General features: G+C 41.1%; 1 protein-coding gene across 8 annotated transcripts in view; it reads left to right on the top strand.

The window, feature by feature from the left end:
* The window catches only part of ENOX2 (ecto-NOX disulfide-thiol exchanger 2), a 333,450-nt gene that overhangs the window by 259,213 nt on the left and 60,886 nt on the right, over positions 1 to 13,351 (top strand). For all 8 annotated transcript variants that reach the window (XM_053580567.1, XM_053580565.1, XM_053580566.1 and 5 more), the window contains one exon: positions 7,527 to 7,682. In XM_053580567.1, the coding sequence (XP_053436542.1) occupies positions 7,527 to 7,682 (156 nt within the window). The remainder of the gene's footprint in view (positions 1 to 7,526; positions 7,683 to 13,351) is intronic.

Here is a 13,351-nt window from a genome sequence, read left to right as displayed (position 1 = left end):
CAATTTCATTTAATTCTGCTCTGATTTTGGTTATTTCTTTTCTTCTCCTAGGTTTGGGGTTGGAGTGTTCTTTCTTCTCCAGTTGCTTGAGATGTCCCATTAAGTTATTAAATTCCTGTCTTTCCATTTTCTTGAGGAAGGCTTGCAGTGCTATAGATTTCCCTCTTAGGACTGCCTTTGCTGTATCCCAGAGGGTCTGGTAATTCGTGTCTTGATTGTTGTTTTGTTCCAAAAATTTGGTGATGTCCTTCTTAATCTCGTCCATAACCCATCTATCCTTCAGCATAAGGTTGTTTAGCTTCCATGTTTTTGTATGGGTATGCAGGTTCCTGTTGTTATTGAGTTCAACTTTTATTCCATGATGATCTGAGAAGATGCAAGGAATAATTTCCATTTTTTTTAAATTTGCTGAGGTTAGATTTGTGGCCTAGGATGTGTTCGATTTTGGAGTATATTCTGTGGGCTGATGAGAAGATGGTGTATTCAGTTTTGTTGGGATGAAATGTTCTATAGATGTCTGTTAAGTCCAGATGTTGAATGGTTAAGTTTAAATGTAAAATTTCTTTGCTTAGCTTCTTTTTGGAGGATCTATCCAGCACTGCTAAAGGGGTGTTAAAATCCCCAACTACTATGGAACTGGAGGAAATCAAGTTGCTCATATCTGTTAGAGTTTCTCTTATAAATTGAGGTGCATTCTGGTTGTGTGCATAAATATTAATAATTGAAATCTCATCATATTGAGTATTACCTTTAACAAATATGAAGTGTCCATCCTTATCCTTCCTTATTTTGGTTGGTTTAAAGCCTATTGCATCTGTGAATAGGATTGCAATGCCTGCTTTTTTCTGCTTTCCATTTGCCTGGAGTATAGATGACCATCCCTTCACCATGAGTCTATATTTGTCTTTTAATGTAAGATGCGATTCTTGTATGCAGCAGATTATCTGGCTTGAGTTTTTTTTATCCAGTCAGCCAACCTGTGCCTCTTTAGAGGACAGTTTAAACCATTCACATTAATTGAGAATATTGATTAGCCTTTCGAGAGTCCAGTGGACATTTCTAATCCTTTTGTGACTGTGGAAGTTGGAATTTGATCAAAATTTTCTGGGTGGGTTTACTTTTGTGGTGGAGGATTATGCTGATCTTTATGGAGGATAGGTCTGAGAATATCCTGGAGAGCTGGTTTAGTTATGGCAAATTTCTTCAACATGTGAATGTCACTGAAGTATTTAATTTCTCCATCATAAATGAAACTTAGTTTAGCTGGGTACAGGATCCTGGGTTGAAAGTTATTTTGTTTTAGGAGATTAAAATTCGATGACCATCCTCTTCTAGCTTGAAAGGTTTCAGCAGAGTGATCTGCAGTTATTCTAATATTCTTCCCCTTGTAGGTGATGGTTTTCTTTCATCTGGCTGCTTTCAGAATTTTCTCCTTCATATTAACTTTAGTGAAATTGATTATGATGTGTCTGGGGGATGTCTTATTTGGGTTGAGTCATGCTGTAGTTCAGAAACTGTCTGCTATCTGAATTTCAGAATCTCTTGGCATGTCTGGAAAGTTCTCCTTTCATAATCTCATGGAGAAGAGACTTCCATAATCTCATGGAAAGTGACTTTGTCTCTTTTGGGGATCCCAATAAGACAAATATTGGTTTTCTTCGAATTATCCCAGAGCTCTCTGAGAGAGTGATCTGTTTTTGCCCTCCATTTCTCTTCCTCTTTTAGAGTTTGGCAGTGGTCGAAAGCTTTGTCTTCAATGTCAGAAATCCTTTCTCTTGCTTGCTCCATTCTGTTACTGAGGGATTCTACTATGTTTCTCAGATTTTTGAGGGCTGCAACTTCTTGTCTCAATGTGTCAAAATCTTTGGTCATTTGGTCTTTGAATTTGTTGAATTCTTGAGATATCTTTTGGGTTACTGCTTGGAATTCTAATTCGATCTTATTTGCTATCCAGATTCTGAATTCGATTTCTGACAACTCAGCTATTTGTGCCTGGGATCTTGTGCTGTGTCTGCCCCATTGATCCTTGGGGGAGTTGATCTACTCTGATTATTCATATTGCCAGAGTTTTTCTGTTGATTTCGCCTCATGATTGTTTTTCACCGTTGCCTCTGGCCGTCCTCAGAGTTGGGGAGGTGTCTCTCCAAGATTAGACCCCAGCGGGATCACTCTATTGTTGCTGGATCTTTGTAGGGAGTGACCCTGTGTAGTTCCTCTGCACAGAGGCAGGGAGTTCTGCTTGTGGAAGCAGCTCTGGAGTGTGACACACCCAGATCCAGCAACAGGTCAGGAGGTGATGCGCACGGTTCTGGAAGTTCCTGTTGCCCAGTGACTTTGGCACAAAGAGCCCAAGGCTCCAGCAGTCTCTGGCCAGGAAAAGGACACTGCACAGAGGCAGGGAGGGCTCCGGGGGCACATGGCTACCAGAGTCCCTGGCCAGATGAGCGGGCCGGTGTGGAGGCAGGGAGGGTACAGGAGTGAGGATGCAGGGTTGCATAGCTCCCGCAGTTTCTGGTCAGGGCATGCAGAGGCCTGGTGGGTGCAGGTCACAGTCGGGGGTCACAGCGCAGCTCTTATGGAGGTCCAGGCAGCACCAAGCCCAGGAGTTTGAGGTTGCTATGAGCTGTGATGCCACAGCACTCTACCCAGGGCAACAGCCCGAGGCTCCAATGTGCCAAAACCGGTCTCACTCTGCCCCTGAGGGTTAAGGATATAAGGCACCTCAGTCCCCGCCCTTAGGCTGCTCAGTCACTAGGTTACTAGCTCCTGCCAGATCCTTGCTCTGCGACCCTGAGGGCGGAGCTTGCCAGGGCAGTTTTCTCACAATGGCTCCCTGCAACCCACAGCCGAACACTATTAGCTCCGTCTGGCTCAGCAGCTCAGTCTGGGGCCCTAGACAATGCCCAAAGTTCTCTGCACTCCTGCTCAAGCTCTCCCCAAGGCAGTTCAACTGAGTGACAAATCCAAAAACACCAAAACAGTTCACAGGTAAGGCCTTTCCAGTTTGCAGTCTCACTGCTGCTTGTACTTACAGCTGCCGGCGGGATTAGGTCGATCGAACACACGCAACCACGTGCCAGTTTTCCACTGTTTTTGTCCTCCTTTTGGGGTCCAGAAGTCCCTTGCTGATTCCCTGTATCCTCAAAGGGATAATTATAGGCAGATCCCACCAGCTAGAGATGCCTGGAGTCTTATCTCCCCAGATTCACTGTGCCCAGTTGCAGGGAAGCTGTTACTCAGCCACCATCTTGCTCCACCCCTTCTGCTTTTCTCTTGTTAACCATTCTTTTGTACAGGAGTGCCAGCTGTAATCATTGTGATGGATGAGGAATGGTATCACATATTTTCTGCCCCCACAAAAGTAAAAATTGGCACTACTATTAATTATGTCAGGGTTATTAATAGGAGTAAACCAGACTTGTCAGAGCAGCATATGGTCACTTGAGGAAGTCATTTCTTACTTATACTTTCCACCTTCAAGGGCTTGTTCTTACGGCCCTCTCACCTGATCTCCTATCCTGATTATCTTTAAATATCATGCCGTGTTCCAAGCCACAGCCAACTGTAACTTTGGACCCCTGGTAGCATAAATACTTGGAATGGGCACGCTGACGGTTACTAATATTGAAAAGTTTTGCTCTCCACATCATTAGGGCAGTGTATGTGACAGCTTTCGTGGAACCCCAGGACTTGGAGAGTCCCTGGGAACCTCGCTCCCCCAGCAGGGACAGCAGTTTTCCCTTCTGGTACCACTGCAGCGAACTCAAAGCTCAAAACCAACAGAACAAAAACCATCTCAGCCACTGAGGAATCTAGCCACATTTGATTTTTTTGTGTCTCAAAACTTTCATAATGACCCACATATAAGTGGAAATAGTACATAATTGGTGTTAGCACTCCTTAGGCCAGGCCAGAGGCCTAGGAAAGGGGAAAAACTTCTCTGGTGTTTTATTCCCTGTGTGTCTTAAATTGTTGGACTTCTTTGATTTTTCAGTGTCTATAATAAATGTATAAGGCCCATGATTTCAAATGGTTTTCTTTATTGACATCCACCTTGGGGTTTAATGGCTAAAAATAAACAAACAAAAAAATAATCAATGTGAAAGGGGCTTTTGAAATGTCATGTACAACCTGTCCTCTAACAAGCCTTGCTAGGCAGTGTAACCTAGGGAACTCTTGGCATATTCAACAAAGAGGAGAGTTCAGCCTCTCTGGCTTTAGGCACATGTCATGAATACATTTGTTTTCAAATGAATTTATAAAATATTAATGTAATCATACCAAACAGCAGAGTAGTGAGTACATCAGTCAGGAGTTATATTTATCCTGTGTATTTGTTTTTTTGTTTGTCTCCATTTATTAGTAGAAAGTACATGGAGACAGGTATTTCCTTCTCAGTCAAAGTGGCAGAACTTGTTTAATGAACTGATGTTTCTTAATCTGTGGTAAGGTGGAGTTGTGAGTGACAGAATTATATGAATAACAATGAGGAGACAGGCAGAACAATAAAAGGAAGACAAACATTTCTGCAGGAGGGGAGAAATAGATGGGATTGTTTAGTTGGCACACCGTCTAATCTGATCTTTTCCTAAAGAAAACTAACAGTTTGTAAATGGGTGAGATAATGTTAACAATTTTCTCCAAAATCTTCTGTATGAGGAATCCAATTTTCCAGAGGCATAATGGCATTTTTTCTTTCTTTTTTTTTGAGACAGAGTCTCACTCACAGCAACCTCAAACTCTTGAACTTGAGCAGTCCTCTTGCCTCAGCCTCCCAAGTAGCTGGGACTACAGGCATATGCCAGTATACCTAGCTATTTTTAGTAGAGACAGGGTCTCGCTTTTACTCAGGCTGGTCTCAAACTCCTGAGCTCCACACGCCTCAGCCTTCCAGAATGCTAGGATTACAGGCATGAGCCACTGTACCCAGCCATAAATGGCATTCTTAACCACAGTGCTCTTATTCTATAGTATAGGAAGACAGGGTATCAGAGCCCTTAAGTTCGCCAAGATCATGAGGGAAACTTAGATACCACCTGACACATGCCTGCATACAGGAAGCCTATCATGAATGTTTGTAGAATGTAGGAATGAATGCCTGAATCAGTGAATGTATTGGTGTGGGGTTGCACATTTTGAATGGCATGAAGGAAACTTACCCTTCAGGACTACCTATCATGCAAGAAGCCTTCGTATCTACTCTGACCTTTCGTCCTTTAAGCTAAATGTTATTATTTATCACCACTTTTACTGAAAAGGAGATGGAGGCACACAGATATTAAGAAACTTATGAAATTTTTCTCAAGGTCGTGTAACTACTATGTGGAGGAGAATAGAGATAAGAGAGCCACAGGAAGGAGGGAAGAGGCATGCGTGTATATGTGGGGCAAAATGACATAAGAGGGCTAAAGTAAATATTTTCATAAGAATAAAAATTCCTCTTGGGAAAAACTTTTTCCCCAAATATTTCCAGAGCCTCGCTACGTCAGGATGGCAGAAATATGAGAAGATAAGGAATGCCCTTGCTTGCTTAGGCTGTCTTCGTAATAAAGAATGCCCAGATACTATCTGCTACACTACCTGGTCACAGGACTCCCTCTTATTGGAACCCAAGTTCTACTTCCGTGGGAATCACAGGTTCTTCCTGTATTTAGGTCCACCTTTTCCAGATCTGAGAGAGCTACCCAGGGACATCAGGACCACTTTGACGACATGCTTGCAGGCATTGCCCCCCTGTGTAGTGAGCATGGTAAAATCTTCGGGAGTAGGGCCTGCTACTGCCACTACAAGTGCAACTGCATTACCAGCACTCCTTATCCAATACTTAGTTTGTTTATAGTCCACTGTGCATGGTTCTATAGTGAAGGCAGAGGTGGGAAGTGGGGAAACGAAGAAGTAGAGTACATTCCTTTCTCTCAATGAAATGACATTTTGACATAGAGACAAAATTTAAACAGTGAAGTCAGTGTCACCGTTAGACCAAAGCGAGTGGGGCTCCTGTCCTGGACCCATCTCTCAGGCAGTCCTGTGCTTTAGAATGCCTAACTCCTAATTTTCTAAGTTCCCCTCCAATTATGAGCTCTGACCAGGCAAGCAGTGCCATCAGGGCAGGTGCTCTGAGTTCAGAAAAGGTCCTGCCTATGTTATGGTCCAAAGCAGGTCCTACCTATGTTCTGGTCATAAGCAGCACTTTTCTTGATTTTTTTTTTTTCGCAGTTTTTGGCTGGGGCCAGGTTTGAACCCTCCACCTCTGATATATGGGGCTGGCGCCCTACTCCTTTGAGCCACAGCTGCCGCCCCCTTTCTTGAAATTATATAAGTTCCTTCCAGTGTCTAGGACTAATCAGAGCTAGTAGTGTCATCTGAGTAAGAAGCCCCAATCTTCAACTGTACCCACATGTGTCCCAGACTGTATTTCTTCCCCTTGAGGTGCTCTCTAGTCCTCTACCCCACATATGTAGTCAACTAGATGTCCCAAGAAGCTTCAGGACTCATGACTATGGAAACCTTGCCAGAGTCTTGGTTCCAGAATAGTCTGGCAAGCCACTGTAGCTGGCTAACATTGGATTTCTTACATGGTAATTGCGTGAAATTTTGCTACCAAAATGCTGTTGACACTGATTTGGAATGAATCAAATTGCATACATACGTGGGCCCCACAAAGAAAAACAAAATTGTGCAAGTGCCCTCACACATTCTAGAGGCATGCCTGAATAAAACAAAGGATGAGGCAAAATAAAATAAAATCTAGTAGCAATGAATATAGAACAAATAGTTTTTAAATACAGAGTGAAGAATGAACCAGAGTTCTTTGGAAAGGATTCTTCAAGGAGGGTGACACTTATGCCAGGCCTTAAAGCATGGAGAGAATTTGAGAAGGCTCATATAACTCCAGGAAAAACAACAAGAACAGAGGCACAGAGAGTAGTTATTTGTTGAACCTTTTTGTACTATATACTGTGTTAAGAACATTAGATTCGTCATTTTGTTTACTCCTCACAGTTCCCTGTAAGGTAGGTGATATTAACCCTATTTTGCAGGTGAGGAAACAGAAGTTTGTCCCGCTAAGCAAATGGTAGAACTTCCAGGTCTACCTGATTGCCCAAACCGTGGGCTCTTAACATCATGTTTTACTTTAAAGACAGGAAGCATATACAAAGGACAGCAAGAAGCCTTGTTGGAATTGGACAAAGGGTATGTGTTGGAAACTAGTGGAGGTAAGATCAATAGACGAGGCATAGTCATTCTGTGAAATATTTCAGTTGCCAAAATACGACAACTACTAACTACAAGACTCAAATAGGCCCTGGACAAACAAAGCAAACATCCCTATCCCAAAAGGGAAGTACACAACTATAGCATAATGTTTAAAACTTGGGAATACTAAGTACCATGATTTTAAAATACAAAGTAGTTTGCCCTGTCTTACAGAAAGACGTTCGATTTGATCTTATAAGGTAACATTGTGTCTCCAATTAACCTTGCCTGGTGTCATTTAATGTTCTCTATTCCCTTTACTTTTCTAGACTTTGATCCTGCTCTTGGAATGATGACTGGGATTCCACCAATAACGCCAATGATGCCTGGTTTGGGAATAGTACCTCCACCAATTCCGCCAGATATGCCAGTAGTAAAGGAGATCATACACTGTAAAAGCTGCACACTCTTCCCTCCAAATCCAAGTAATATTCTTCTTTTTTCCCTACACAAGTCACAATGTTTCAGTGTATAAAAAAACTATCTTCTTTTCTGAAACAATACCCAAGGGCGTTATAGATACATGCACAGAAACTTCACCTAAAAAACAGAAGGCAAGAAAATTTTCTTTTACTAAGTAAGGCTGAATTTTCTGCACAAAACGGTAGGTTTTTGTGTGCTAGTTACAGTGCCAGTGATACAACGTGGTTCTAAGCTTCCTGGTAAAGAACTCAAGTGTGTTCAGACAGAAGGAGGCACATGGCACAAATTGCTCACCACCATCATTTGCAGACTTTCCTTTTCATAACTGGCCCACATGCTGGTGATGTCAGACATAGAGTGTGATCTGAGCCTACCTAACACACATGACAATATATATTTGGTGCTGAGAATCTTCTCTTCCACGGCTACCACCTATTCACACATCACTCAAACTACTTTTTAACTAATGGGCTGCAACATGGAAGTGAGATGTGGTTCATCTTATTGGAAGAGCAAAGAGGAATACTGAGACAAAGTCAAAGTGCTTGTAGCAATCTCGTCAATAGACCAATGTGGAAATGATCTAGGGCTTTGAATTGTCAGCAGTGAATATGCTTCTCCTTAGATTCACTTCAAAACATCTGTAAAGATATGGTGGCCATATTTCAGTTAAAATGTGGCAGCAGTAATAATTGACTCAAGCTTTTCTTTCAGATCTATTTGGGGTTTTAAATACTTAAGAAGCTGCTTCTGCATGTGACCTAAGCCTCATTAATGATTTTTCCACAGTTCTAGTGGTGCTGGGTGGCATACTAACAGAGCCACCACTGCAATGCAAAGGTTACTGTTTGTAAAGGGATAAACTCAGGGGTGTAGAACATAGATCAAACGGCCTTGCCTTATCAAGATAAATATGAACCTTTGACACATGACTTTAGATAAATATTTCATTTCTACCTGAAATGGGAATCAGTTAATTATAGAATCAAGACCTGGCAGGGACCCAGATTCTACTTAGTATGGTCTACTCATGGCTGAGAGGATTTTAGAATCAGTCAGGTTGGCTAGACAGATCATCTTGGCCCCTGTTGCTAGTGAAAAATGGTCTTAAAGCCTACTTCTGATTTTTGAACTTAGTTGTCAACAGCAGACATTGTTCCAGACCAATAAGAAATCTAGGAGGGCAGCATCTCAGAGGACTGTATTGGTAGAAGAGTTATCATGTCACAGGAGAATTAGGTAATGGAAAATAAGATGGCCTTTGTTGGCCTTATTTACCAGCTCAAATGGCCATTCTTAGATTTGTGTTTAGAACCTTGGTGAATAAGCAGCACTGTTAAATCTTTGTCTCTTACTCTTAGTTACTCTTAGTTGCACCCTAAAGAGGCAATGGCCTTTTTTACCTTTCTTTTAGTATGTTTCTTTGATTACAGAAAGGTTTGGATCCCTGTGAGTATATTTTTCATGTCAAAAGCCATGAATTTAGGCATTGCCAGTCTTAAAACTTCCTGTTCATGAAAAAGTAGAATTATGCTGATCATTCATTTATCACATAATCATCTGCACCAGGCTTTCATTGTCTTGATCAAGTCCAAGCTAACAGCATAGCTCATAACCTGTAATGTCTAGGTTGGGTACAACAGTTAACTTTACAGAATGTTTAGTTTCTAAGTTCCCAAACAGCACAGGTGCCTTGATTATGACTCATAGATAACATTGTTTAATAGTCTTTAAATGAATGTAGGAATATATGGCTTAAAGAGGCTCTAACTTTTGATAGCCTCTAGTAAAAGAAATAGACAGACGTCTCTCAAATATATTTTTAATCTTTCCACACTCAGAATCTTCTCAGTTCTGAGTTGGAAGGGCCACAGAGTGAGTGGGTAATATATCACCTTCACAGCTCAGTCTTTTAGTTCTTCATCCTTGTATTGAGAATGGTGACAGGGCAATTAGTGCAAGTAAAGTGGTGGCTTCTGGGAAGGAACTTGCCCTTGGAATTGAATTCAAACATAATATTCCTGACAGATTAAACTGGTATTCTGTTTGCTTTTTAGAACTTGAACTTTATTGAAAAGGGGCTTGGATTACTTGGGCAGGGAAAACCCTAATAGAAATACCTCCCTTAGTTTTATGCTGAAACCATTGCAAAAATGCCATTTGTGTTAACAGCTCCAAGATTTCACTTTGTGCAGGTGAGATGGGAAGAGCAGGGTAAGGCAGGAAAAACAGGGATTTGATGTAACCAAGCCCTTTGTCTTCCCCACAGCCCATAACCCTGCCTGATAAGGCCTTGGTTATAAACCCTGCTCCTTAATCCTGCCCATCTCTGGTATATTCTCTTGCACTCAGTAGCCTCTGAAATTCCTCTCAGCAAGGTCCTGTGATTCAGGTACTCTTACAGTCTCTTTATTGACAATCTAGTCTGTTTTCTTAATCTTGATGCTTTATTAGAAAGTGTTTTGCCATTAATTCTTTCCTCTCTGTACCACCTGACATGTCATACAAGTGCTTGTCACATATACAGAACCATAAAATCGTTCTAGGGCTCCCATTGCTCACAGATTTGTAATCTAACTCCCAATATTGAAAACCTTTCACTGGTCTACTTCATGTGACTGTTCAATCCATCATTTTTACCTGCCATATACCCACCCTTTAGACAGGTTCAACCTTATACTCCTTCCCAACCTTATACTCCTCATACTTTCCTCCAGCCAAACTTCAAGTGCACCCTCTCTTAGAACACTTCCACATGGAAAGTACTGGGAGTAAAACCATGGTGAATCACTCTAATGCGTTTCCACCTAAATAGTGGGTGATAAATCCTTTTAGTCCTCAAATTGCTATATCTCTCTATTATATTTAGTATTATTGACTCCATCCTTCTAAAAACCTTAAGTCATTTAAAAGTATATGAATGACTGAGACCACCAAAGAGATTGTATGAATCAAGAAGGAGAAAAGACCATATATAGTACCCAGAGGAATTCAACATTTCAAAATTTAGAAGAGATAGGGGAATTTTCATTTCTGTATGTATACCTGTTGGCAATAAAAGTCCTCAAAAGACAACCTGTACTAGCTGTTTCCAGTTCTTCTCCTCTTCTTTCTTAAATTCCCTTCATTCACGATTTTCCTTATACCTCCCTATCAAAATTTCCCTTACTTAAAAACACTGATGACCTTACTGTACAAAATCCAGTGATCAGTTCTCAACTCTATTCCTAAGTGACCTAATGACAACATATAACACAGTTGATTACTCTTTACTTTTTGCTATTCTTTCTTCACTTGGCCTCCAGGACACCATACTATTGGTTCTCCTCCCACTCCACTGGTTTCTTCTAAGTCTCCTTTGCTGATAACATTCTGTTCCCTGAGTTAGCATTAGAGAGCCACGTGGCTGAGTCCTTGGACCTCCTCTTTATCTATACTCATACCTTTGATGATCTCGTCCAACCTCTTGGCTTTAAAAACTATCTACCACATACACCAATGATACCCAAGTTTATATTTCTTGCTCAGATATAACCTTTCAATTCCAAACTCATATCTAACTGCCTATTTGATAACTACACTAAAAAGGCAAATAGGTATCTCAAACCTAACATGTTCAAAGTTAAACTCCTAATATTTGACCCCTAAATCTTCTCTACTAGTATCCTTTCTCATCTAAGTAAGTGGCAACAACATCTTTTCAGTTGCTGAAGCCAAAACCTAGGGTCATTCTTGCCGTCTTTTTTCCCCTCACATACCACATTTAATCTGTTAGAAAATGATATTGGTCTACCTTAAAATATCTATCTAGAGTCTTCCTACTCTCACAATAACCACTACTGTGATTCAATTTATACCTGACATGATTTATTTTCTATACTGTTGCAATAGCCTTTTAATTAGTCTTCCTCTTTTACCCTGGTCCCTACTGTCTATTCTCAACACAGTAGGCAGAGTGATCCTTTTTAAACCTAAGTAAGATCATGTCACTTCTCTACTCAAAACCCGTTAATATCTCCCCACTTAGCTCACAATAAAGCCCAAAGTCCTTGTAATGGCATAAAAGTCTTACATGATCCCCACCAACACCATCTCCTATTCTCCTCCCCATCACTCACACTGACCTCCATGCTATTCCATAAAAACCCCAGGCACTCTCTCATTACAGGGCCTTTGCACTGGCCCCTCCCTCAGTCTCTAATACTGTTCCTCTAAGTATCTGCATGGCTAACACTCACCTCTTTCAAGTCTTTGCTCAACTGTCACTTTCTCAGTGACCCTTATAACCTATTTATAAGTGAAGCTCTCCCTGCCACATTCCTAATTCTACTTAACTTTTTTTTTATTAAATCATAGCTGTGTACATTGACATAATCATGGGGCATCATTCACTAGCTTCACAGACCGTTTTCCAAGTTTCACATATACCCTTGTAAGATGCACCGCTTGTGTAATCCCACCAATCCCCTTCCCTCTACCCACCTCCCCCCTCCCTCCCCTCCCTTTCCCCCTTCCCCCTATTCTTAGGTTGTAACTGGGTTATAGCTTTCATGTGAAAACTCTAAATTAGTTTCATAGTAGGGCTGAGTACATTGGGTACTTTTTCTTCCATTCTTGAGACACTTTACTAAGAAGAATATGTTCCAGCTCCATCCATGTAAACATGAAAGAGGTAAAGTCTCCATCTTTCTTTAAGACTGCATAATATTCCATGGTGTACATATACCACAATTTATTAATCCATTCGTGGATCGATGGGCACTTGGGCTTCTTCCAGGACTTAGCAATTATGAATGGGGCTGCAATAAACATTTTGGTACAAATATCTTTGTTATGATGTGATTTTTGGTCTTCTGGGTATATGCCCAGTAGAGGGATTACAGGATTGAATGGCAGATCAATTTTCAGATCTCTAAGTGTTCTCAATATCTCTTTCCAAAAGGAATGTATTAATTTGCATTCCCACCAGCAGTGCAAAAGTGTTCTCTTTTCTCCACATCCGCGCCAACATCTCTGGTCTTGGGATTTTGTGATATAGGCTAGTCTCACTGGAGTTAGATGATATCTCAAAGTAGTTTTGATTTGCATTTCTCTAATGATTAAAGATGATGAGGATTTTTTCATATGTCTGAAGGCCGCACGCCTGTCTTCTTCAGAGAAGCTTCTCTTCAAATCCCTTACCCAGCCTGCGATGGGATCCCTTGTTCTATTCTTGCTAATGCATTTGAGTTCTCTGTGGATTCTGGTTATTAAACCTTTGTCGGAGACATAACCTGCAAATATCTTCTCCCATTCTGAGGGCTGTTTGCTTGCTTCACTTACTGTGTTCTTGGCTGTGCAGAAGCTTTTTAGTTTGATCAAGTCCCAGTAGTGTATTTTTGAAGCTGCTTCAATTGCCCGGGGGATCCTCCTCATAAAATACTCGCCCAGACCAATTTCTTCAAGGGTTTTCCCTGCACTCTCCTCTAGTATTTTTATAGTTTCATGTCTTAAGTTTAAATCTTTGATCCAGTGAGAGTCTATCTAAGTTAATGGTGAAAGGTGTGGGTCCAGTTTCAGTCTTCTACAGGTTGCCAGCCAGTTCACCCAGCACCATTTGTTAAATAGGGAATCTTTTCCCCACTGAATGTTTTTAATTGGCTTGTCAAAGATTAAATAACAGTAAATAGCT

This window comes from Nycticebus coucang, chromosome X (genome assembly GCF_027406575.1).
Source record: "Nycticebus coucang isolate mNycCou1 chromosome X, mNycCou1.pri, whole genome shotgun sequence".
NCBI lineage: Eukaryota > Metazoa > Chordata > Mammalia > Primates > Lorisidae > Nycticebus > Nycticebus coucang.
The sequence above is the reverse complement of the archived record's forward strand: the minus strand, read 5'-3'. Positions and strand labels throughout refer to the sequence as shown.